The sequence below is a fragment of the Terrapene carolina genome, unplaced genomic scaffold (assembly GCF_002925995.2).
Source record: "Terrapene carolina triunguis isolate 2854851 unplaced genomic scaffold, T_m_triunguis-2.0 Scaffold198, whole genome shotgun sequence".
In the NCBI taxonomy this organism is placed as follows: domain Eukaryota; kingdom Metazoa; phylum Chordata; order Testudines; family Emydidae; genus Terrapene; species Terrapene triunguis.
The window spans coordinates 4,772,328-4,797,841 of NW_020664549.1; the positions used below are offsets into that span (position 1 = coordinate 4,772,328).

The 25,514-nt window shown below is 52.5% G+C and overlaps 1 protein-coding gene across 1 annotated transcript in view; it reads left to right on the forward strand.

The window, feature by feature from the left end:
- Window positions 1-25,514, forward strand: part of LOC113407113 (inositol 1,4,5-trisphosphate receptor type 3) — a 90,319-nt gene that overhangs the window by 62,279 nt on the left and 2,526 nt on the right. The window contains exons 28-55 of the mRNA XM_026655169.1: window positions 923-1,048; window positions 1,812-1,934; window positions 2,712-2,912; window positions 3,589-3,840; window positions 4,415-4,540; window positions 5,097-5,222; window positions 6,147-6,267; window positions 7,185-7,369; window positions 7,934-8,082; window positions 8,288-8,396; window positions 8,784-8,874; window positions 9,441-9,610; window positions 10,846-11,020; window positions 11,333-11,514; window positions 12,001-12,201; window positions 13,571-13,681; window positions 14,233-14,328; window positions 15,080-15,181; window positions 16,473-16,559; window positions 17,294-17,404; window positions 18,052-18,244; window positions 20,310-20,435; window positions 21,359-21,531; window positions 21,810-21,974; window positions 22,506-22,698; window positions 23,424-23,519; window positions 24,272-24,396; window positions 24,867-25,032. Of these exons, the coding sequence (XP_026510954.1) occupies window positions 923-1,048; window positions 1,812-1,934; window positions 2,712-2,912; window positions 3,589-3,840; window positions 4,415-4,540; window positions 5,097-5,222; window positions 6,147-6,267; window positions 7,185-7,369; window positions 7,934-8,082; window positions 8,288-8,396; window positions 8,784-8,874; window positions 9,441-9,610; window positions 10,846-11,020; window positions 11,333-11,514; window positions 12,001-12,201; window positions 13,571-13,681; window positions 14,233-14,328; window positions 15,080-15,181; window positions 16,473-16,559; window positions 17,294-17,404; window positions 18,052-18,244; window positions 20,310-20,435; window positions 21,359-21,531; window positions 21,810-21,974; window positions 22,506-22,698; window positions 23,424-23,519; window positions 24,272-24,396; window positions 24,867-25,032 (4,081 nt within the window). The remainder of the gene's footprint in view (window positions 1-922; window positions 1,049-1,811; window positions 1,935-2,711; window positions 2,913-3,588; window positions 3,841-4,414; window positions 4,541-5,096; window positions 5,223-6,146; window positions 6,268-7,184; window positions 7,370-7,933; window positions 8,083-8,287; window positions 8,397-8,783; window positions 8,875-9,440; window positions 9,611-10,845; window positions 11,021-11,332; window positions 11,515-12,000; window positions 12,202-13,570; window positions 13,682-14,232; window positions 14,329-15,079; window positions 15,182-16,472; window positions 16,560-17,293; window positions 17,405-18,051; window positions 18,245-20,309; window positions 20,436-21,358; window positions 21,532-21,809; window positions 21,975-22,505; window positions 22,699-23,423; window positions 23,520-24,271; window positions 24,397-24,866; window positions 25,033-25,514) is intronic.

Here is a 25,514-nt window from a genome sequence, read left to right on the forward strand (position 1 = left end):
TCACACTCTGCACTAGGAAGGACACAAGGATTTATGAATGAGACCCACCCAGGGCTCACACTCTGCACTAGGAGGACACAAAGATTTGGGAATCAGACACCAGACTCAAGTTACTGGACGTGAGGGTTTCTCAGTTGATTGAGGCCCTGTGCTAATTTTTGCTATTCTGCTTGGTAAGTTGCGCTATAGAATTGACTCTCCCTTGTGTAGTTGGACACAAAGGGGCCTGTTCTCCCCTCTGTCTCACCCACGCAGACCAATGACTTTAAGCGCGTAAGCCTGGGAGAAACTTGACCCAACATTTTGCAGGGCTTCCAGAACAATCTCAGCCAGGGTCATAATGGCCGGTGGGGTGACATCCTAACCTGTTCCTGCCTGAAGGGTCATGAATGCGAGGCAGGGCCTGGCTGTGCAGCCTGCCAGCTGGGGCTGCAGATGTTGCTGCAGGGGGAAAAGCGAGATCTCAGCTGCCCATACGTAATGCAACACCTTCCATTTGGCAACCTGGAGGATCGCAGGCTGGATTCTCAGCGACGCCGATGTAAATGCAGCATGACGCCACTGTGCTCAGTGGACTGGCTCTGGTTTTACACCAGGGAAACTCAGTCAGCCAAGGCTGGCCTCCCTCTTGTGGAATCTGGGCTCAGAGGAGGCAACAGGAGAACAAACGTGCCTTTGATCTCCTGGGGGATGGATTGTATCTGCAAGTAGCCTGAGGCAGTGTGTTCCCAGACAGGCTGTCACTCTGGCATCTTGGCTAGAGAGCACCCAGGGTCGTAACCCTAGAGTTCAGGGCTCGGACAGGCCCGTTCACGCATCTCAGACGGCCTCACTGGGGCCAGTGTAGGGCTGTGTTCTGCCGTGTGTATTCTAATACTCATTCCTCTTCTCTTTTGCTTTGGGGGCGGGGTTCCCTCTCCAGATCCTGGAGCGGCTCAATAAAATGTGCGGGGTGGGTGAGCAGGTGCGCAAGAAGCAGCAACGCCTGATGAAGAACATGGACGCCCACAAAGTGATGCTGGATCTGCTGCAGATCCCCTACGAGAAGGTGGGAGAGTGGGAAGCAGGGCGGGGATGGGATGGGATGGATGGGAGTCGAAGGCAGCAGTCCCAGTGCACGTTCAAGCCACTGGAATATCTCAGAGCGGGAGTCAGTCGCTCAGTCCATGCTGCTCTGGATTTGCCAGTGATTTCCTACATACTGGATGCCCGGAGGCAGCGTGTCTAATAGCTAGAGCAGCAGACTGGCTGCTGGGACTCTAGGGTTCTCTTCTCAGTTTGGCCACTGACTCACTGCACCACCCTGGGCAAGTCACTTCATCTCCCCAGGCCTCAGTGCCCTTGTCTGTAAAATGGGGACACAAAACTCTTACCTACCCTTGCAAAGTGCGTTGTGGGGAAAGGTCTGTATACGGGAATCACCAATCATTGAATTGTAGGACTGGAAGGGACCTCAAGAGGTCTTCTAAGTGTAATACAGGGTCCTATGGCATAACGTCAGCTCTGACAGACAGGAATGGACTGAGGAGCCATCTACAGCAGCATGCCTCAGCGCAGTCCAATACACCTGTCTGCACAATAGTGTCCAGTGGGTGAGATTTCTTCCTTGACCCAGCTGTGGATGCAGAAACCTTCTCGGTGTCGTCGAACCTGATTGATTTGTTCTTTGATATGCCACAATGTAACCCTAGGAAATACCATCTTGGGAGGGGCGTCCTTGTGCTTCTCATGGCTTAGGATGTCTCCTGGGTAGAATTCCTCAGGCTCCTCCCCTAAGAACTCACGTTCTTCTCTGCTCCCCCTTTGCTCAGGGTGATGCAAAGATGCTGGAGATTCTGAAATACACCCACCAGTTCCTACAGAAATTCTGCGCTGGGAACCAAGGAAACCAGGCCCTTCTGCACAAACATCTCAACTTGTTCCTCACCCCTGGGGTAAGAGAGGAGGGGGCCCCTCCGGGAGAGCTCAACATGGGGCCAGAGGAGTGGGCTGGGGGATAGATGGGGATTCGTAGACAATAGAGATGGAAGAGACCAATTCCGGTAGGTCAGCAAGGCCACCCTGGTCCCTCTACCCCGCTGGCCAGTCCTGGATAGTTCACTAACATTTCACGTGCTAGTGCTCGCTCTCTAGAAGGGTGGCCTTGCGATAAAGGCACTAGACTGGAGCTTAGAAACCTGGGTTCAATTCTTGGCTCAGCCCCTCACTTGCTGTATGAACTTGGGCAAGTCACTTCACCGCCCCGTGCCTCAGTTTCCCCATCTGTGAAATGGGGCTGGGGATGCATCCCTGCCTAACAGGGGTGTTATGAGGCTAAGTCACTAATGTCTGGGAGGCTCAGATGCTAGGAAAGCTGATGGAAAAGCCAACAAATAAATGTGGAGATTGCTAGAGGGTGGCAAAGCACCCCCTCATCAGAACAGGGGAGGAGGAAAGTTCTAACCAACCCTGCAGGATTGTCGGTCGGTTGCTTGGCTAAGAGCTGTGAAGGCCCAGCGGGTGGGTACGGGGATAGTGTTTAGGATAATGCTCCAGGAGAGGGGAGGGGTGTTTGGAGAGCATGGACAAAGGAGGGAGAGACACAGAAGGGAGGAGACATACCTGCAAGAAGGAGAGAAAATGGGGGGGAAGGGGGAGCTGGGAGTGTACCTGAGCGTTTGGGGGCTCTGCAAGCCCCGCAGCCTCACGCAGGCGTCACTTGCCCCCCGCAGCTCCTGGAGGCTGAGACGATGCAGCACATCTTCCTGAACAACTACCAGCTGTGCTCGGAGATTAACGAGACGGTGCTGCAGCACTTCGTCCACTGCCTGGCCACGCACGGCCGCCACGTGCAGTACCTCGACTTCCTGCACAGCATCATCAAGGCGGAGGGCAAGTACGTCAAGAAGTGCCAGGACATGATCATGACGGAGGTGAGAGCCCCCTCCCCTTGGTGTGGAAGGGGGGGAGGGTTAAGGTGTATAGACAGACCCAGTCAGAGAAGCAGGGCTGTCTTGGGGAGCAGGGTGGGGGCTCAGTAGATGCCTGTGCTGATCCCAGGGCCCCAGCTAGTTGCTAGGGGGCACTGCGCTCTTGAAAGCACCATCCTTTGGCGGAGAAGTAGAAAGCGGGGCAAGAACCCTTATAATTTCATCCCAGCCTGAACAGATGCTGTTCTTACCCCTAGAAGGCTCTGTCCACACTACATCTGAAACCGTGCTAACACCCACGCTCACAGTTGTTGCTTGCACCATTTCCATCATTGCGGGGGCAGAGTCATGCAGCTGAATTTTCACCTTTGAAAATCAGGCCTAACATGTCTCATATTGGGCTCCCAAAGTCAGTGGCAGTTTTTAAGAATACTGGCGTTAACACCTAGACTGTTTTTAAGCTGCTTGCCTTAGTAATATCCTGCAGCGGGGAGTTCCACAGGTTGGGATTTTCTGCTCTATGTTGGAAAATGCCCTATTTCCATTGTAAATGCACTGTCCTTTAATCCCTCAGTGGCCCCTTTGTGGCTGTGTTTGGCGGGGGAAAGCTGACTGTTGCCTTGCAAGGCTTTTCCATCCCCTCTGCCACGGATCCATGACCTTTGCTCCTTCCCCACAGCTCACCAATGCCGGGGACGACGTGGTGGTCTTCTACAATGACAAGGCATCGCTGGCCACCATGCTGGAGATGATGACAGCGGCCCGGGAAGGGGTGGAGGAGAACAGCCCCCTCATGTACCACATCTCCTTGGTGGACCTGCTGGCTGCCTGTGCCGAGGGCAAGAACGTCTACACGGAGATCAAGTGCACGTCCCTGCTGCCACTGGAGGACATTGTGCGGGTGGTGACGCACGAGGACTGCATCACCGAGGTAGTGGGGGCCACCAACTCATAGAGCCAGGGAGATGGGCAGGGAATTCAGAGCCGTGGGTGCACTGGAGGGAGACGAGAGGAGGTGGAAGCAGGGGACTGAGGTCTCCTAATAGTGGTATGAGGAAGGGGGAGGAATGCTGAGATAGTGGTACAGCGTGGAGAAAGAGGGGAGTGGGGCAGGGAGAGAGAGGAGGGGAGGAAAATGGAGGGAGGAAAGCAAGAGAGGAGGGAGTGAGAAACACACCCAAGGAAGGAGAGATATGGGAGATGAGGCAGGCTGGGGAAGGGGGTTTGACTTGTGGTTTGTCCCACCTCTTGGCTGGTGGAAAGTGGGATTTGTGCTGAGGAGTTCAGAGCTCCTGCTGCCAAGGTCGTGTGGTTATTCGGCTGCAGCGCTTTGAGATGAAGCCCTCTTCTGCCCCTCTGTCCCTTGGGGGGCAGTCGTTGTTCAAAGGGCAGGGGGCAGCAGGGAGGCTGATTGTACCACTGGGCTGTGTTTGCCTTGCTGCCCTCCCACGGCCTCGTATAGGAACTGAATTCCCCCCCCTCCCCATCCCACTCTGCCCCTGCAGGTGAAGATGGCCTACGTGAACTTCGTCAACCACTGCTACGTGGACACCGAGGTGGAAATGAAAGAGATCTACACCAGCAACCACATCTGGACTCTCTTCGAGAACTTCACCCTTGACATGGCCACGGTGGGGGACGGGGCCTGGAGTGGATCCTGGGGTGGGGAATGGGGTGGAGACTCCCACTGACAGTTCTCCCTTGGGAGGGTGGACACCAGGAGATGAGTCACTGGATGCTCCACTAGCTTTCTCAGCAACCTAGAAGCAGCGGTGCAGGCTGGGTACCATGGTGAGAGGAGCCATCCAAGGAGCTGGAGAGAGAGCTAGAGCCCAGCGTGCTGTAGCACTGGGAGCAGGATGGGCATGTCAGGGACAGTGCTCCGTGGCGCCCGTGTTCTGCGTAACAAGGATCTGCTCCACGCCGTACTGTCCCTGCTGTGCCATCAGGATTGGGGGGCTGACACATCCACTCTGCAGCAGTACAGAGCCTTCTCCAGGGCACAGCTGGCCCCTAGGAGCCCAGGGGGCAGGTGCTGGGTAGGGAGTGCCCCGCAGGGTGTCTGAGATGCCCTCTGCAACGTGGGTCCCCCCAGCTCTGTTGGGTGCATGCATGTCGGTGTTGCACTTGTACCAGTGTGTGCTCCCACCCCTGGGGTGCAACGACCCGGTGTGTCCTTCCCTGCAGATGTGTAAGAAGCGAGAGAAGCGTCTGACGGACCCCGCCCTGGAGAAGTACGTGCTCACCGTGGTACTGGACACCATCAACGCCTTCTTCAGCTCCCCCTTCTCGGAGAACAGCACTTCCCTGCAGGTAACTAGGGGCCTTTCCAGAGTCGAGCACAGCAATAGACTGAGGCCCCCGGCTCCCCTGACGTGGCCCAGGCCGGGAGAGGTGCCATCTGTGGCCTGGAAGTTGCAGACAGCTCAAGAGTCGATGACCCTCAGCATCAGCCCGAGGATCCCACCTGTTCTGTTGCCATCAGGGATGGAAGTCTCTGGATCATAGAGCCAAACCCGCCCCAGCCTACAGTGGCCGAGTGTGGCAGGGGTCTGGCCAGATCCTCCTTCTAGAGTGTCAGGAGCACTGATGTGGGGAGGGGCCCCGCCCTGCAGTGGGCTGGGAGACCCGGAAACCAGCTGAGTTTCACCTGCTGAGGGGTTTCCTTCCCTACCTGAGACACAGGCCTGGTGCGCAGAGAGGTTCAGGAAACTTAGAAACAAGCCGAGGGAGGGCAAAGGGGGCAGAGGCTGGTGGGGCTGGTGGAGTTTGTGGGATAGGCAGCAGAGCTTGGGATGGTATTGAGGGGCAGAGCCCAGAGGGGTCTCAGAGAGGGCAGACCCCTGACTAGGTTGTGTTGATGGCTAAGGTACCACCCATACTAAGATTCTGGGGGGAGTGAACTGAAACCTGGTCAAACTCAGCAATTGGAGCTGTCCCTCAAACTCAAAGCAGAGCTCAGGGGGTGGGGAGACCCAGTGTGAACTGAAAGAGGAGGCAGGCTGCGTACGGGCCCTGGGAACCAAAACAACTGCGCTCCGAGGCTGGACTTGGCCAGGAGATTAACCCTGAATCCTACCAAGATAGAGGGAGAAGTGTCATTGGTTAACGTCCTCACTGACCGGCTAGCCGCTCTCCCCCTAGCAGGGGCCTGTAAGAAGCACCAGCAGCAGTGATGGGTCTGATAAGAGCTCACACCATGGCCGCAGATAAGGACCTGCTTCCCGTCTCTTGCAGACCCACCAGACCATTGTTGTGCAGCTCCTCCAATCCACCATGAGGCTCCTGGAGTGCCCCTGGCTACAGCAGCAACACAAGACCTCGGTGGAGGCCTGTATCCGTACCCTGGCCATGGTTGGTAAGGTTCTAAGGGGATCGTGCGGCGATCGCTCAGTGCCCGGGACGGGGGTTCAGAGGTTTAGCTGCTGGGGCTGATGTGATGGAGGTAGGGTGTATACCAGGGTAAGGCAGTGTTGGGAGGCAACTCCATTGATCTGGAGACTCCATCCCTCTCTGACTGTGCATGTACCAGGCAGCTGGCCGAGCAGGCGCTGGGCGAGATCCGGCAGGTGCTTCCTGGGACCAGGCTGCCTGTCTAATGACCAGCCTCTAAACACACAGAGGTGTGGCTTGGAGAACACCCTCTAAAAGTCGGCTTCTCATCTAGTCTCTTGGGCCCATTTAACATGGGCTGGGAACCTAAGGAGACCAGGACATCTCAGGAGATTCCTGGTATTTCCGGCTGCTGATGGGGCCTGAAATAAAGCTGGAACTTATGCCGGTTTCCCTTAAGTCTTTGACCCTCATCCCGTCAGCTGCTGTCTGACTCTTGAGGAGGGCTATAAATGCTGATGGGTCACAGAGGAGAGAGGCTGGTTTAGTGGCGAAGGCGCTGGGCTGGGATGTGGGGAGCTGGGAATTGAACGTGATTTTTGGACGTGTTATTTAATCTCTCTGTGCCTAAGTTCCGCCTCTGGAAAAGGAGGGCAATGCTATTTCACTTCCTTCTCAGGGGGATGGGGGATAAATGTATTCGTGTTTGGGGGTCATACGGATGTAGGGTGTGGGCTGAGCACTGAACTGATCTGTTTGGGGTGCACAGGGGAAGCAACAGCAGGTTGCTTTGCTCCTGGTTAGCGTAATGACCAACCTAATAGCACCGGGCGAGCCAGGCACTCGGCCTGCGGAACCGCCCAAGCCAGTGCATGTCTGGATCCACTGCACAGCGTGCGGTGTGGCACAGAGCTCCACCATCTGAGCCTGCTCTGCTTTCAGCCAAGAGCCGCTCCATCGCGCTGCCCATGGACCTCGATGCCCACGTCAGCTCCCTGCTGAACAGCAGCTCCACCAGCGCCTTGCAGAGGAGCGCTTCCAGCTACAAGACAGCCACCCGGACCTTCCCCCGCGGCTTGGCCACGCCCAACCAGTGGGACTACAAAAACATCATTGAGAAGCTGCAGGTGCGGGCTGGGGGGAGCCCTTTCCCGGGAGGGGGGTTGGGCGGGGAGTCCTGGCTCCCTGTGAAGTCACGTGGGGGTGGGGCACTAATGGTACTGAGGACTCCCGATAGATTCGAACAGCAGCAGTGCCTCCTGGCCACGCCCCTGAGCTGCAGGGACCTCCCTCGGGGTCAGCCTGCCCAGCCCATTTGATTCTGGTCCTGTCGGCTGAGACTGCCACTGGCTCCTTTCACGCAGGCCACGCCCGCACCCAGGCACGGTCCAGTCCCTGGCCTCTCCTGACTGCCCCTCACTTCCAAAGGGCCAGAGAGGACACAGACCCTGTGGTTTTGCCCCCTGCCGTGCGCCACCTTGCAGAGGAGCCTGCATGCAGCAGCCTCCGAAAGGAGGAGGCAGTCAGTTTACCCGCTCCAGCAGACCTAGGGCCTGATCCCTCCAGGAGTTCCCCCAAGCCGGTGCAGCTCTGCCCCGTTCCCATCACAGGCCAGTGCCTCGTGGGCCCAGTCTGGCCTTGCAGGTGCACGCGAGGACTGGGCTCAACCCTGACGGTGTCGTGCTTTGTAGGACATCATCAACGCCCTGGAGGAACGGTTCAAACCCCTGGTGGAAGCCGAAGTGTCTGTCCTGGTGGACGTTCTGCACCGCCCAGAGCTGCTCTTCATGGAGGGGACCGATGCCTACCAGCGCTGCGAGAGCGGGGGCTTCCTGTCCAAGTAAGGGGGTGGGGTGGGGGTAGCCTCACAGCCGCCTCTGATCCCAGCATCCAGGTGGAAGGGGTCAGTCCCTCCTCTGCTCTCCCCCGTGGGTGGCGGTGGGATGTGTGTGAACCCACGGGAGGAAGGAGGAGAAGGTGGAGACAGAGGATGGGACGGCTCAGGGTGCAGAAGGAACTGATGGGTTCTTGCTGTGTTTGGCCAGGCTGGTCCAGCACACTAAGGACCTGATGGAGAGCGAGGAGAAGCTGTGCATCCGAGTCCTGAGGACGCTGCAGCAGATGCTCATGAAGAGGAACAAATATGGGGACAGGGTGAGTACCTGAGGCCCACAGTCAGGATACTCACAATAACCCCCCCAGCCTGGTGCCTCTTTTCTCCATCATCCAGCTCCCGTTTGCCTTTCCGTACAATCGTCAGGCTTGCTTCCCCTCTCCCTCGCCTCGGGGTCAATCGGGAGTGACTCCGCATTACAGTCGGTGGCGTCGCGTCTCTGGGTTTTGCAGACACTCCGCTTTCACCAACGCCCCAGCCTTTCACGCGGCACATGCAGGACCTTATGCAGCTGGTGGGGCAGGTTGGGAGATTTGTCCCTACCCCGGGAGCTTTAGCTAGCTGCCCCTAAGGCAGGTGATTGGTATGTGAGCTGTCAGGCATCTGCCACTTCAGTGCAGACTCACAGTGTTTATTTCTCACGTCAGGGCAACACGCTGAGGAAAATGCTCGTGAGTAACTACCTGCAGAACAAGAAGTCGAGCTCCAAAGGGGAGATCGTTGACACGACTGGGGGTGGTGAGCAACTTGGTGTCCTTTTTCTCCCCTCCGTGCCAGTTTCCTTCCCTGAGTCTTTTGAGGCTCACCCACGTGCCTTGGGCTTCGGGCTTCTTCATTTCAAACCCTTAGGATAGGGGACCACATCTTCACCTGGTGTGAATCAGCCTCGCTTCCCTGAGGTCAGCCCTTACCAGAAGCAGGGTTTTGCCTGCAATTCTGTACACAGGGAAATAAACGCGGGTCCTCTGGAACGGGAGTTTTCAGTCCCGTCCTTCCATTGATCCGTTCTAGGGAGTCGTAGGACCCTGTGGCCGTAGTACGAAAGGGCTTTGCAAATGTTAATGACTCATAACTCGGCCCTGTGAGTTAGGGCAGTAGCACTATCCCCATTTTGCAGATGGGGAAACTGAGGCACAGAGCGACTGAGGGACTTTTCCAGGGTCACACAGAGAATCTGTGGCAGCTCAGTGTCTCGACCCAAAGTCCACCCTCTGTTCCTTAGCTTGGCTGTAGAATTCACTGCTGCGCCTTCCCAATGTTGCCGCTCACTCCCGTTCTTACCTCTCGTGTTCTCCTGTGCGTAGGCCAAGACCAGGACTGGTCAGTCATTGCTGCCATCCAGTGCCGGCTGGACAGAGAAGGGGCCACCAAGCTGGTGTCAGACCTTATCATGAACACCAAAAACGAGAAGATTTTCCAGGAGAGCATCCTCTTAGCCATCCGGCTGCTGGATGGAGGCAACACAGAGATACAGGTCTGGGGATAGTCCTGCATTCCCAGCGTGTGCACCAGCCCTGGGGAGAGGGACATGGAGGACTTAGGAGAGAGGGTTCGGTTTGTGTGAATGCAAACCTGTGTCTAAAGCTCTCACTGGAGTGAATGCTGCATTTGAGAGTTTGAAAAAAGTGTCTCTGTAGGATATTCACCCATCCCTGCACTTAGTGGTTCTGGCCAAGGCAGATGTAATAAAATGCCACGAGACAGGCTGCTCACTCTGTGTTCCTCGGCCAACCAGAAATCACTGGCTGATTAACATTTCCAGCCTAAAAGAACAGGAGTACTTGTGGCACCTTAGAGACTAACAAATTTATTAGAGCATAAGCTTTCGTGGGCTACAGCCCACTTCTTCGGATGCATATAGCCTAAAGCTCCTGAGAAGCTAAAGGTGCAAGATTCCTATGACTCTATTGTAGTCAGTTTTCTAAAGCAACACTGGCGCCCTCTGCTGGGTAATTCTAAAATAACAGGATGCTGCAGCTCTCAGTCTAGTAATGGGTTATATTTGCTATTTCGAACCCTTTGTTCAGGAAACGTGGATACAGACTAGTGAGACCACCCAAGATGAGTCTAGGGGCTGAACTGGCTACAGCTTGTGTTTTTCAGGTTCTACCCTTGGATTTCCTTGATAGTTAAAGCTCAGCGTATATTAGAGGGTGGGATGAGGGAGGGAAGAAAGGGGATTTGAATTATCCATTCCCTGTACGCCAAAAGGATTGATATTTCCTGGGAATTGACTAGGGTGATTGCATGAGAATGGCCCTGCCCTTGAGATTTGACTTGGTCAGCGACCCTGATTGACATCTCTGCGATGAGAAAAGAAAGTAGTGGAGCACTGGGTTTACGCAAGCAGATCACTGGTCTGTTCAGTCTGGTATCCTGCTTCCTTCAATGCCCTGTACTTTGATGTTGTAGAAGATAATGAAAACTCTTTTATAGTGTGCAAAGCTATAGGCAGGGGCACGAATTTCTTCCTGACCCCTGTGCTCGACCAGCTTGTGCCCTGAAGCATGAGAAGTGGTCACCCTAACCATAGCTGTATTACTGCAGATACTATTGGTCGTGAAACGATCCAGCTTTTTCGAAACTCCAGGCACCCTGTCAGACTTGGTGGGAGAGACAAATCCCAGAGGCAGCTGGGGAAACTTCGGATCGTAATGTGGACATTTTTACTTCTTGTCTTGCTTCCTCCACCCCTCCCTCTCTGCCCAGAAATCGTTTTATAACCTGATGACGAGCAACAAGAAGTGTGAGAAGTTCTTTAAAGTGTTGCATGATCGCATGAAGAAGGCGCAGCAGGAGACCAAGTGCATCGTGTCGGTGAACATGAGTGACATTGGGAACAAGCCCCGGGAGGACAAAGACATCCCTGACCCTGGCACCAAGGGTAAATGAGAAGGGAGGGTACAGTTGTCAGCTCTGTGGGGCAGGGACCATATCTACCTGTGTGATCCTAACCCTAGCTCCAAGTACCCTACCCATAGGAACGCTAACTCTAGGGCAGGGTTACAGTGACTAGCAGTAGGGTCCTGATCTAGCCAGAGGCAGGCTTTCTAGATAGCCAACCTGAAGATGCATACAGGCTGGCCCCATCCAAGTAGCCAGCAAGGGATGTGTTTGTCCCCCTTGAGTGCTTCTCCCTGGGTAGGCAACCATAGTTCCTGGGTATGACAGTAATAGAGATTGGATTTCCCTTTAGGACGAGGAACCTTCATGCTGTCCCACGCCCCATCTCGGTACCCCATGGCCATTGGGTTTCGAAAGGGCCACGACACTGGGGAGCGAAGCCAGAGCAATGAGATGGGAATGTCGATCTTGATCATGGAGCCTATTCTTCGGTTCCTGCAATTGCTCTGCGAAAACCACAACCGGGACCTCCAGGTTTGTAAACAGGGGTGCTGGGGGGACGTTTGGCTCACTGGGCAGAGCGGTGGGACTCAGGAGACCTGGGTGCTATTCCTGGCTTTGCAACTTGCCTGCTGGGTGACTTTGGACAAGCCACTTCCCCTCCCCGTGCCTCAGTTTCCCCATGATACCGACCTGCTTTGTAAATGCTTTGCAATCTACAGAAGAAAAGCGCTAGATAAGTGTTGTGTGTTGTTATTGTAATAGGTCCTGGTCACTGTCTGTATCTATAGTTAAATGGCATGGGCTAGACATGCTCGATGCCCCCGTTACAGCTCTGATCACACCCACGGCCAAACATTATGTAGGGGGCATAGTACCAAATTCTGCCCTGACCCGCACCCCATTGGCTTCCCTGGCGAAGAGAGGGCCAGTGAAGGGGGGATGCAGAGACCGGGGTTGCTGAGTTGCTTACCCAGGCAGCCCCTCTTGGAGGTTTTAGCCGGGAGGTTTGTTTTACAGAACTTCCTCCGGTGTCAGAACAATAAGACCAACTACAACCTGGTGTGTGAGACGCTGCAGTTCCTGGACATCATGTGCGGCAGCACCACGGGGGGGCTGGGCCTGCTGGGCCTCTACATCAATGAATACAACGTGGCCCTTATCACCCAGACCCTGGAGACCTTGACGGAGTATTGCCAGGGACCATGCCATGAGAACCAGGTAATCCAAACACCCCACACCATGAAGAGACAGCTTGGTTGGCTCTGAGGGCAAGGGGTGAGGGGGTGGCTAGATCCACAGCTAGAGACCTTCGCATGTTGCTCCAGATCTGGCTTGTTCCCCGGATGCCTGGGATTTTGCAGCAATGGCCTGGTGTTCCCAAGGCAGCTCTCGAGACACTGCTGAGGGAGCCCCGTTCAATCCTTTCCAGAAGGCTGGGGACAAATAGGGCCAAGGTTCTGCTGCCGCTGGTTCAGCCTCCCTGATTTTGGGGTGTCAGCGGGTGCAGAACTGGGACCGTTCAGAGAAGAGCAATGAAAGTTGGGGGGATTGATGTGTGGGCGGAGGTTACAATCACTAATGCGTGTTGGTGGGCTAACTTGGTTGCTGTCCGTGGTATCCCAGGAGGGAAGGAATTGTTCAGTCACAACTAGAAGCAATGCAATGGAATTAGGAAAGCACCATTCAGGCTGACTATCAGGAGAAACCTCCCAGCAGTAGCCGCCCCAGGGGGAAGGCATGGGAGCCCCGTTGCTTGAGTCGTTTCAGACTAGGCAGGGCAGAACAGTGAAGAATGGGCTGCATGGGAGAATCCTGCGTCTCTCCCACCTGTAACTTCGGGCTTTGAGCGTAGGAGCGATGTGATTGGCCGATGGGGATTCGTAGCAGGGTAGTCATGTGACAGGTGGGAACTCTGTACCCACAAACGATGCTTGGAAATGGGTCGATGCTCCTCTCACGGGCATGTGGTGGTTAGTGTTACATTTGCTCTTAAGGAACGTGTGCTAGAGGCTTTCACCCTTGGACCTGTCCAGGGCATGTAATAACTTCCTGTCCTTTATCATTGATTCCATATGCATTAGGGGACAGGATATCCCGATTTCATAGGGACAATCCCGCTCTTCGGGGCTTTCTCTGATATAGGCGCCTATTACCTCCCCATCCCCTGTCCCGATTTTTCACACTGGCTATCTGGTCACCCTGATATGCATCAAAGAAAAAGATTCCATCGACGACATCAAGGCAACAGCGATTGAACATGGCTTGTGCCAAACAAGGCCGTAATGATGGCTGGCCAGTACGGACAAGGTCAAATAACATGGTTGAAACCTGATATAGTCTTTATGTCTGGACGGTTTTTAACCATGTATGCCTCAGTTTTGCTGTGTTATAACCTAGTTAGGCCACTGTGCTGGGAGCACGTTGGTCAAATGCATCGTGTAGATGGGGCCGAGGGCCTCCGGCATTTCATCCCCTAAGCCTGAGCCCCTGTGAGTGCGTGGGGAGTCTGAGACGTCAGAGGGGAAAGCGGAGGTCAAGAGGGTGGAAAAGAATCTGTGGGATAAACCCTGCATGTGTCACTCCCCAGAGCTGCATTGTGACGCACGAATCTAACGGCATTGACATCATCACGGCCCTGATCCTGAATGAGATCAGCCCCCTCTGCAAGTACAGAATGGACCTTGTCCTCCAGCTGAAGGTCAGTGGGGCAGCCTGGAAGGGGGTGTGAGGATGGGATGTCTCGTGTGTGTGTGGCGGGGGCGGAGCAGGTACTGAAGAGGGTTTATGTAGTGGAAGTTCTCCGGCCTGTGTTATACAGGAGGTCAGACTAGATGACCACAGTGGTCCCTTCTGGCCTTGGAATCTACGAGTCTAGCATGTCTGTAGGACTCCGTAGTGTGTCTATGGATCTTTAATGTATGTAGCACTGGACATCTCGAATGGGTGTGGTGTTTGTATGGTTTCTGTGGTGTGGGGAGGTGGTCTCTGTAAAGCATGGGGTACTGAGCATGGGTGGGGAGGTCCCTCTCCAGCATGCGTGAGCAGGTGGGCTCTGTAGCAGAGCGTGGCTTGGCGGGCTCCAGAACATGCGTCTCTAGAGTGGGTGGGAGTGTGGCTGAGTCTCTAGGGTAGGGGAGCTATGGATGGGTGGCCGTGCTTCTGCATGGCGTGGCATGTTCACGGGCCTCAAGCAGAGGTAGAGCGTGCCTGTGACACACTGGCTTACCTATGTGGGTGTGTCTTCACCAGGACAATGCCTCCAAACTCCTGCTGGCCCTGATGGAGAGCAGACACGACAGTGAGAATGCCGAACGGATCCTCATCAGCCTCCGGCCTCAGGAACTGGTAAGGGTGGGCAGCAGGGAGGGATGCTGTCAGCCTGGGCATGACTGCCTTTCGGAGACATGCAGGACTTGTTAGAGACGGGGGGAAGGTGGGAAGGGAAGGGGCAGAGGTCTGAATCATTGGGACAGACCTAAAATTCCAGGGAGCCTTCGAGCCTAGATGGCTCTCCCTCCCCATCCTACTCACCCTTGCTCTTGACTTCCTTGGGTCAGGGCTGTGAGGTTGAGCCATGTGGTTGTGTGTGGAATCAAGATGCACGTGTGCAGCTAGTCTCAGTGTAGTACTGTCAAAGGTAGTTTATCTGGCCTCCACTACCATGCTGTATGAGCACCTCACAATCTTTAGTGTATTTATCCTCCCAGCCCCCCCCCCCGGTGAGGTAGGGCACTGTTGTTATCCCCATTGTACAGGTGGGGGAAACTGAGGCACAGCGAGATTAAGTGACTTGCCCAAGGTCACACAGGGAGTCTGTGGTAGAGCAGGGAACTGAACCCAAGTCTACCGCTAATCCATCCTTCCTCAGTGAAAGCTCACACACACACACACACACACTCTCTCTCTCTCTCTCTCTCTCTCTCTCTTTTGTTGGTGGTCCATGGAGCCTTCCTTGGTTAGGGGAAAAAACAAATGGGGCAGGGAAGAGAAACAAAATATTATCGCTTCAGAGCGTCCCCAGGGCAGTGCAAAACCTTAGCCAGGTTGCTGGTTGGCGAAGTGCACACCTGACTTCCTCCTGTGGCTGCCTTTACAGGTTGATGTCATTAAAAAAGCCTATCTCCAGGAGGAAGAGTGCGAGAACTCTGAGGTTTCCCCCCGGGAAGTCGGGCACAACATCTATATCTTGGCCTTACAGGTACCGTCTCTTCGGATGTTTCTCTCCCGCAGGTGCCCCTCTGCAGAAGCCTCTCCTTTCTAAGGCTGGATTCCCCCAGCTCCTCCGTCCTGGGGTGTGGTGGCCTTTGTTCATTGGTTAGCATGGGATAGTCTTTCCAGGTTCCCCCCATATTTATTTAAATACTTTCTCAAGACAAACCTAGAAAGACCCAGTTCTGCTGGGATACCTGTGAAGTTCCAGTCTGGAGCCATAAGTAGAAGACTTGCTTGGGGCCTAGGAAAAGAAATTGGGTTCTTTGAGTCCTGACCTGCACCTTTCCTTGGGCCTTGACACCTTGGAGGGTTCCTTTCATTCAGAGCTAGATCAGTTTGTGCTGGCATATCACAGGTTAACGTCACTGCTCACGTAAGCAGGGCCGGCTCCAGCTTTTCTGCTGCCCCAAACGGCAAAAAAAATAAATAAAAAGACGAGCCGCAGCACTTCGGCGGCAGCTCAATCGCACCGCTTCTTCGGCGGCAGTTCGGTGGTGGGTCCTCCCTCTCTTCCTCTTCGGCGGCAATTCGGCGGCAGCTCAAAGAGGAAGAGAGGGAATGAGGGACCTGCCGCCAAATTCCCGCCGAAGACCTGGACATGCCGCCCCAATACCGGACGGAATGCCGCCCCTTTGAATTGGCCGCCCCAAGCACCTGCTTCCTACGCTGGTGCCTGGAGCCGGCCCTGCATGTAAGCTTGCCCCACACCATGGACTTCAACAAAGTTTCACCCACTTGCGTCAATGGTAAATTTGGGCCCCATGATCCACTATTCTGCTTATGTCCCAACAAGTCCTGTTGCCCTAGGCATATGAGCAGTGCTGTCCTCGGACAGATCAATGGTTCCTCTCATTTGGAATCCGGTGTCTGGCAGTGCCCGAGCTTCAGTGCATTAGCAGAAGGCAGAACCTCCTCCACGCCAACTGGGCAATTGTGCATTACCATAGGGCTGAAATCCTTCCTGACCCGGTACTACGGTGGCCAGCTTATTCCCTGAAGCATGGGGACTGACATCCCTTGTTTTATGCTAGCTAGTGTCACTGCAGATGCTGTTCTTTCTTTATATGTATGAGGGCTAAATCCTGATCCAAGAGAAGTCAATGGCAAAACTTTCATTGGCTTTAGTTGGACCAGGATTTGGCACGTGTATGCCTCATCCTTACATGGCATTTACACATCTAGCAAAGGATCCTCACATGTTCACAGTACATTCTGCCCTGCCGTGTCTGTCTCATGCTCCTATTCATTCCTCACTGTCCCTCTCTCTCTCTTTTCAGCTGTCTCGGCACAACAAGCAACTGCAGCATCTCCTGAAGCCAGTGAAGCGAATCCAGGAGGAGGAAGAGGAGGGCATCTCCTCTATGGTATGAGAGATCCATGGAGTGAATGCAGGGTCTCCCCAGTGGCAGTGGGTTGCTGAGAAACTGCCCCAGGCCTGGTTAAGCAGAGTGTTCTTAGCTGCTCTGTTTTCCATCACTTAATCCTTGATCTTTTCAGATATTCCCATGGGGATACAAAATTCACACCTCCGGTGGGGTTTGCATGGTGTTTGAGCCAAAACTACAAGCACAAGGGCATGTACTGCTATTATTACCCAGCTCATCAGGGTAATATTAAAGGAGAGCTCTGTAGAGCTCATGGGTGACCGGTTCCGTTCTTAAGGGTCTATGTTCTCGTGTTGCCATGGAGAAGGTCTGCTCCTATTAGTGCTGATGGGGGTTAAGCTTCCCTGGTGGTGTCCAGTTCCCACCTTGCCCCTCCCCTAGAAGTAGGAGGGTTGATCCTTTCGCTGTCATTTTCCTGCTTTGTGTGGCCCGGTCTCAGCTCCCGAATGCTACTCAGCTGTAATGCAATTTCCCTCGGGTGTTACAGGCATTGATTTGTAATTTAGGGATTAGCCCATTTGGGAGGTAATTATGCTAATGAGTTGAATTGCCATCCCTGGGAGGCTGGGGAGAGCTGCTGGGGCCCTTTATAAAGCTTTCGTTGATTTGCTTTTGGTAAATGGTGAGGAACCGTTGTTAAAGCCCAGTTAGAACAGAATCCCTCCGGCCTTTGCCAGCTGAAGACGCCTGCCTTATTCTCCCCTCTACCCCAGCTCAGTTTAAACAATAAGCAGCTGACTCAGATGCTGAAATCAACGGCTCCCATCCAGGAGGAAGAAGAGGACCCGCTGGCGTATTACGAGAAGCACACCTCCCAGATTGAGGTAGGACTTGTTGTCCTGGTAGATTTCCCTTTCATGGACTAATGGCTGGCTAATTTAGGTCATGGGGCTTCACCTCCCTGTGTCTGCAGTTCATAGACACGCCTCATCGTTGTCGTGCCCCGGAGATATAGGCTAGCACTTAAAGGTAGAGCCACTTAGCGGTGCCCAGCTATCTTCTTCCTACTGCCCTTCTTGTTTGTTGGGTCTCCAGCAGCATGTCTCGTCTCGTCAGTGCTAGCAAGGATTCCCACAGCATGAGCCTTGTGCTGGTCAGGGATGTGTTAGTTCAGAGGTTCTCAAACTGGGGGTTGGGACCCCTCAGGGGGTCGTGAGGCTATTACATGGGGGGAGTGCGAGCTTTGCCTCCAGCATTTATAATGGTGCTAAATATATAAACAAATGTTTTTAATTTATAAGGGGGGTCGCACTCAGAGGCTTGCTATGTGAAAGGAGTCACCAGTACAAAAGTTGGAGAACCACTGTGTTAGCTGGATCAATCTGTGGGCGTGGCTTAGAATGAGTTGCAGTCTATGGATCCTTCACTGAGCTGGTGTGGGGCTGGTTCCCGGTTACATGGCAGAGCAAATAAAAGTGTGGTGCAGATGGGGCACTGATAGCACCCTGGTTTCTTTGCCTGCTCTATTCAGATTGTGCGTCTGGACCGGAGCATGGAGCAGATCATCTTCCCAGTGCCGAGCATCTGCGAATTCGTCACCGGGGAGACCAAGTACCGGCTATTCACCACCACGGAACAAGACGAGCAGGGCAGCAAAGTCAGCGACTTCTTTGACCAGTCGTCCTTCCTCCACAACGAGATGGAATGGCAGAAGAAACTGCGCAGTAAGCACAAAGTGGAGCTCCCCTGAGAACAACAATGCTCGAAAACAGCCGTGAGCTCCCCCAGCATCCCGTGCCCCTGGCTGCATGCAGTGCCCTGAAGTCTTCCATTGACAATATGTCCATGAGACTTTCCTCACTTGTAGCTTCCCGATCCCTTGTTGACTCTGAATCAGGCAACTGGAAGCAAATAATAAATGCAGGGCCCCTCTAGGCTGCATGCTTCTAGATGCAAAACCAGGGAGAGAGTCATTAGTGGAGTTCCTAAGTGGCCCAAAACAAATAGGGTATTGTAATATATTTAGCAAACAACATAAAGCAGAGAAAACGACACAGAGTGGAGAAGAGAGAGGGAAGTAACTCCCCTGCCAGGGGATGTAATGACAGCTTGTTTTCAGAAGTAGCTGCTAAGCTTGGGTCCCTCTGTTTTAGGGTGCCAAGCCTCAGATACCCAGCCCTGATGTGCGGAGATAGTGGGTGCTCGGCATCTCTGAAAATCAGGCTCTGGTGTCTCAGGTTGGACACCCGAAGGCAGGCACCAGTTTTGAAAATATGGGCTTAAAGGAAACAGGGAGTGTAGAGGTGGCAATTCCCTGTGCCGATTCACAAGGAAGAAGGGGATATGAAGTGACAAACATCTTGTCTTCTTATTAAGTGGCTGACTGGGCATTTGGGATCAGATGAACTTAAACACGCTGGCCAAAGCTGCTGTTACTGTTTAACGGTTGTCAGGGCACTCAATACTTGGCTCCCTATTAGATTCCAGATGCACGTCCTGGTCCTAATCTTTAAATCCTTGAATGGACTTAGACCTAGCTCTCTTAGAAACCCTCTCACTCCCTGTGACAGCTGTGATCAACGGGGACGCTGTGACTGAGGGAGCTGAGGGTACAGAGGCAGAGCACACGGCTGTGAAACTCCCTACCTCTGGGGGACAGGCTATGGCCAGGCGTTGTCCTATGGCGCGCTGTAAGATCTGTTTCTTCACACAAGGCTTTCCTTAGTAATGGAGGCTGCAGCTCATGGAGACTGTCAAGAACGATCCCACTGAAGAAAGTGACATAACAAGGAAGGGCCCTGTCAGGCAGATGCTAGCCTTTTGATGATTTGTATTGCGTATACATACTATGAGGATTGGCACATCAGACATGCCTACATAGATGCATGCATGGATGAATGGATGCCTAGGTAGGAAAGACAGACTCGCCCTGCACAAATATCCAAGCCAGGGCTGGATGAATGAGCTTAAACCAAAGCAGAACTGAACCATACCTTCATTCAACACTTGAATCCTTGAGGGTTGAAACAGTTCAGTGTGGAACCATTAGAGAGGTTGCCTTCAGGAAGTCTCCTGCTGGAAATCTCCTTTCCAGAGAGCATTTAAATACAAGGAGACTGGTCTCTTGCGAGGTTTCCAGCTCACTTTTGCAGACTTGAGAGTTTGGATCCAGTTCAGATCAGCATCCGAACACTTGGGTGCTTATTCATTTTAAAGTTCCATCTCGCACTTATCAGGTTGCCTTTATTCATGAATCATGAGGAGATAACATATAAATGCCAATAAGCAGCTAAGACGTATTATAGTAGCAGTGAAAACACTTGCAAAACCAAACAGAATTCTGTTAGTGATGAGACAGGAAGCAAGTTTTGAATTGGGATAGGAAATGGCTGGCAGTGCAGGCTGTTGGGGACTCCTACGGGACGGAGAAGTGATGCCAAGAGAGCAGAGCACCGTTTTTTGAAACATGCAAATGCCAGGAATGTAGGAAGTAATGAGAGAAAGACAAGAGGCATGTAACACTGGAGCTGATTTTCAAGTACCAGAGTGGGTCAAAGGTCTGAAGAGCCACGAAATGTGAGCAGTAACATTTTGAACTCACTGCCCCGTTTCAGCCAAATGCTGGGGACTTCTGCTACTGGTTGGAGGAAAAGGGAGGTCAGTCCCCCAGAGCATGTGTTGAATTGAGCCCGTTAAGTCTCTGGGAGAAGTTACGATCCATATCCAAGTCGCACATGATCAGTTGAGATTTACTGCGCAGTGTGTTACCTCCTACCTTCCTCTTCCTAGGCATGCCACTGATGTACTGGTTCTCCCGCAGAATGACTCTCTGGGGAAGCATTTCCTTCAACCTGGCTGTCTTCATCAACATCATCATTGCTTTCTTCTACCCCTACGTCGAAGCCACCTCTATGGGTAAGTGCTCCATCCACTTCTGTTCTTAGAGACCAAAGGAAAGGGCGTTCTCATCCAAAGAGAGAACTGACACACACTGACCCCTTGGCAGATACAATCTCACCAGCCCCATTCCCGGCCAAAGCTGCTCAGTATCTTCCTCTATTTCCTCTTCACCCTCGAAAGCCCGCTGCATTTGAAAGCCTGCGGCTGTGAGTCTCAGAGCCTGGCTCTACAGACTTGGTCTCGTGCTATGGCATTAAAAACAGCATTCGGGCTCAAGCTCTGAAGCCCGGGGAGGGGGTGAGCCGCAGAGCCTGAGTCCTGGCTGAGCCACGACGTCTACACTGCTGTTTGTAGCCCCATAGCATGCGTCTGTAGACCCAAGCCCTGAGACTCACTGCCACAGTGTAGACATACCTTGAGAGGGAGGGAATGTTGTCTAAGACTGAGAGCAGGGGACTGAGAGCCAGGACTCCTGGATTCTATTCTTGACTCTGCCACTAACGTGTTCTACAAAAACAACAAGGAGTCTGGTGGCACCTTAAAGACTAACGTGTTCTGTGTCCTTGAGAAACTCACTTCTCTCTGTGCTTCAGTCTCCCAGTTTATAAAATGGGGATAATAATGAGATACCTCTTGTGTTATGAAGCTTCATTTATTGGTGTTTTTAAAGAGCTCTGAGATCTCAGATGAAAGGTGCAAGAAAAGCATTAATGTATTAATAATAAAATAATACATGTAATGAATATTAAGGACCATCTTATTCTGTGTTACTTTTTGTACCCAGGGATGTTTCTTTTCTTTTTCTTTCAATGACTGGCTCTTTAGTTTTGAGGGATAATTCCTCTCTGATGTTTGCTATGGATTGACACAGTGTGACCAGTTGATCGTATGTGTTTGATTTCCATGCCCTTTAACGATGGTTTCCCTTTTCTTCCCAGGAGTGTTGGATTCCCCACTGATCTCCCTGCTCTTCTGGTTTCTGATCTGCTTCTCCGTCATGGCCCTATTCACCCGGCGCTACGGCGTCAGACCGCTCCTCGTGGCGTTGATCCTGCGATCGATCTATTACTTAGGGATTGGGCTCACGCTGAACATCCTGGGAGCTCTCAATGTAAGTTATCTGGGGAAGGTTAGTGCAGCACTCCTAAACCCAGGCTCAATCTGTCGAATTGGGCTCCCAGCAATGAAAATCAGTGGCCACCGGAAATGTAGCTGTAGGTTTCTGGACGGAATCCTGCGCTCATTGGCATTCCCATGAAGTCAGTGGATTTACAGCGCTGTAACTGAGAGAGCATTCACCCTCTACCGTCATTGTATATTGAGTTCACAAAGGCAAACTGTCTTGATATACAACACTCACCCACCCTGCTCCTTGTGATTGTTCCCTAGCTGACCAACAAGATTGTGTTCGTGGTGAGCTTCGTGGGCAATCGTGGGACATTTATCCGGGGCTACAAAGCCATGATCATGGATATGGAGTTTCTCTACCATGTGGCCTACATTGTGACCAGCATTCTGGGGCTCTTTGTACACGAACTCTTCTACAGCATCTTGGTACGGTAAACTCGGTTGTTAGGGAAACGTACGTAACACAGCCATGCCCAGTGGGGAACTGAAAGATTCCTGTCCAGTGTTATTTGTGTGGGGCAGCCTTTCTGCTTTTTGCGTGTATGTATTGTATCTGCATCTCTTTCTATCATCGACCTTTGATCTGGGTCAGCTAGGAGGCAATGTGATCTACTGGTTAGAGCAAGGGATTGCAAGCCGGGACTCCTGGGTTCTATTTCTGGCTCGACTGTTGTGTACAAGTCACTTCTGCCCAGATCCTCAAAGCTATTTAGGAACCTAACTCCCATTGATTTCAATAGGAGTTAGGTGCTTACCGCTTTGTTCTCAGTCTGCTCACCAGTAAACCGGGGATGGTACTGAATGCCCGCTGGGAAATTTAGTTAGCGTTTGTCGAGTACTCTGAGATCCTAGGCTACAAGGTGCTATAGAAAGACCAGATGTTATCCCAAAAAGCCCGCTGCTGCATTTCTCCCCTTGCTAATTAAACTCCACATGGGCACGCTTTGTCCATTTCAGCTCTTTGACTTGATCTACCGTGAGGAGACCTTGTTCAACGTCATCAAAAGCGTGACGCGGAATGGGCGCTCCATCCTGCTGACCGCCCTCCTGGCTCTCATCCTCGTCTACCTCTTCTCCATCGTGGGTTTCCTCTTCCTGAAAGACGACTTCATCGTGGAGGTGGATCGGCTGCCTGACAACAAGTCCAAAGGTCTCTCCAGCTTGCCCGGCCACGCAGCGAGTGTCGGTTGTGGTGTGGGGGGTAGAGCGGGGGGATAGGTAGCGCTGGGTTCTCTTCCAGATTCTGCCATTGACTCCCTGCGTGACCTGGCACACAAGTCACTTCCCATGCTGTCCTTCAGTTTCCCCATCTGTAAAATGGGGGAAATAACACCTCTTTTACAAAGGAGATGTGAGACGTAATGTTTTAAGGGTCAAAATCCTGGTCCCACTGAGCATCCGGGTGGTACAGAATACAGCAGCTCCCGGAGACTTCAGGGAACCAGCACTGCATTCTGGGGAACCAGGAGTTTGGGGGTAAAAGGGAATGTGGTATTGGTTCTGGGCAGATACAATGGAAGCGTCAGGACTGTAGCTGTCCTCTAAAGACCCCCCGCGTTTGAAAACTGAGCGGGGATTCAGGGCTGAAAAGATCCCAGGACATCCATTCACAGGTTCAGAGGAAGTCTGGGTGCAGCGTGTGCAGCTAGACAGTCCCGTTCTCATTGCAAAAAGGGCTCAGCGCGGACAGTGTGTCAGTGACGGGAGCTCTAGGACTGGAGTTTGGGGGGGATAAGTGGGAACCCAAAAGAACCTTTCCCAAATAGCCTTTCGAGCTGCAGCTAAGGGGCGGTGAAGGAGAGGCCCCAATCAGAGGAAAGACAAGTGGTTCTCAAGCCAATACTCTGACGATGACACAGTCTCTTGTGCTTCCAGACGGCCCCTTGGGGATGCAAAGGAACATGGAGGCTTTTATGGAGTCGTGCAGTGATGACAAAATTAGCTGCTCTGCAGTGCCCGATGTGCTGAGAGGTAAGTATCTTACACTGGTAGAAGCATTGAAGATAGAGGAGAGAGATTCCCACCTTCCCAGCCTGTGCTCCTAGGTAGGAATCCCACTGAATTAATACAGAGCCGGTGGAAATCAGGACATCGATAGAGCGAGGTGGTGCCCTCTCATTTGTCAGTCAGCTGGGCAAAATCCAGCCCCTTTAACAGAGTCACTTAGAAGCAGCCCACTACCTAACAAGTAGCTAAGCCATGTCCCTTCAGAGTGAGGCTGGCCCCAGCCTAGCAAGGGTTAAAATGGCTAGCTGGACAAGCATGGGAAAGGAGGGATTTCAGAGGGAGCTCGAGTCATCAGAGCAGACAGGCTGGTTCTGCTCAACTCTTCCAGGTTACAAGTTAATATCATAGCATCAAGGTGCTCACCAAGTTCTAGTTTCCTTCCACTGAATGAAGAGGGAATAACCATCTCCTTGTGTTGTTAACGGGCCGAGCAGCAAAACATTCTCCAAGGAGAGACCCCTCCCGCTAACTAGGGTGCAAAACACAGCTGCTGGAACACTGTTAGCCAGTCGATTTTCTCTGGGTACGTTCCGCTGCTGGATCTGGTATATACCGTGACCACCTGCTTCCAGGAGATAAAAGTAAAAGGAGGAAAGAAAAGCCCTTAGAGAGACTCCAAAGCCAGTGACCTAAGGCTTCTCTGTTCTGCTTGGCTCCCTCCAGTGGGCTGATCTCTTTATCTGCTCTCTCCCGACTGGTTTATGCTTGTGTTCCAGATGATGATGAGGATAACTCAGAGCGTGCCTGCGACACGCTGCTCATGTGCATTGTCACTGTCCTGAATCACGGCCTGAGGAACGGAGGGGGAGTGGGTGACATTCTCAGGAAGCCATCCAAGGATGTGAGTTAACTCGGCTGTCTGGGCAAACTCCGGTCCAGGGCCGATTCCCTTTTCTCCTGCAGAGACCTGTCACGTTCACGGCTATATGTATGTCTCCCTCCCTCATCCCTGTACATGCTTCTGATGCTGCCAGACCTATCCCCCGCCCCACTCATCTCTCCATTTATACACTGACTTACCCCTCTAATTAATTTCTCACCTTTCCTTCATTACACATCTTATGCATTATCTCTTCCATCCCCTATGCTTGTGCCTCTTTCTATGCCACCATTCCCATCAATACTCCAAATTTTCTTCATGACATGGAATTTAGATCTTAGCCCCTCAACTAGCCTCCCCCTACCTTGGCCTTAAGCCATTTCTCCGGCCATTGTAAGGAAGCAGCATGATCTAATGACTATTAGAGCAAAGGGCTGGAAGGGAGAAGTATCATGTTTTGTTTATGGCTATTTTCCCTCTGTCCTTTGCAGGAGTCCTTGTTCCCCGCTCGGGTTATCTACGACCTCCTCTTCTTCTTCATGGTCATCATCATTGTCCTGAACCTTATCTTTGGTGTTATCATAGACACCTTTGCTGATCTGAGGAGTGAGAAGCAAAAGAAGGAAGAAATTCTTAAGACCACGTGTTTCATATGTGGTGAGTTCCAGGGCAAAAAACATCACACAAACACATGTGCTCCCCAACCAAGATCCTCACAGGATCAAGCCCTTAACTTGTGTATTCCAGTAGCAGCTGTTTATTTTAAGAGTGCGAAGAGGGAAAAAATGGGAGTTGTCCTTTTTGTGCTTCTTTATTATGTGTAAAGAAGACTTGATTTATTTTTTCACATTTGTTTGTGTTAGAAATTTGGCTCTTGTCTATCCTAGAAGACTCCATGGATCACTGAAGAACTAGCAGCTTAGATAAAAGAAATGAACCTCATTAGTTGAGAGAGGAAATCATTTTTGTAATTCAAACTGTTGCTTTTTGTTAAATGAGCATTAACTAAAACACTCTGGAGTAATGTGTTCTTTGTGAAGGGTTTGTCACTCCTCCAAACCCTTAAATTCTGGGCTGAGAAAGCTCTCAGTCCTCGGCTGAGTAACCCAAGAAGTCCTCCCGAAAAAAGGGGAGAGGGA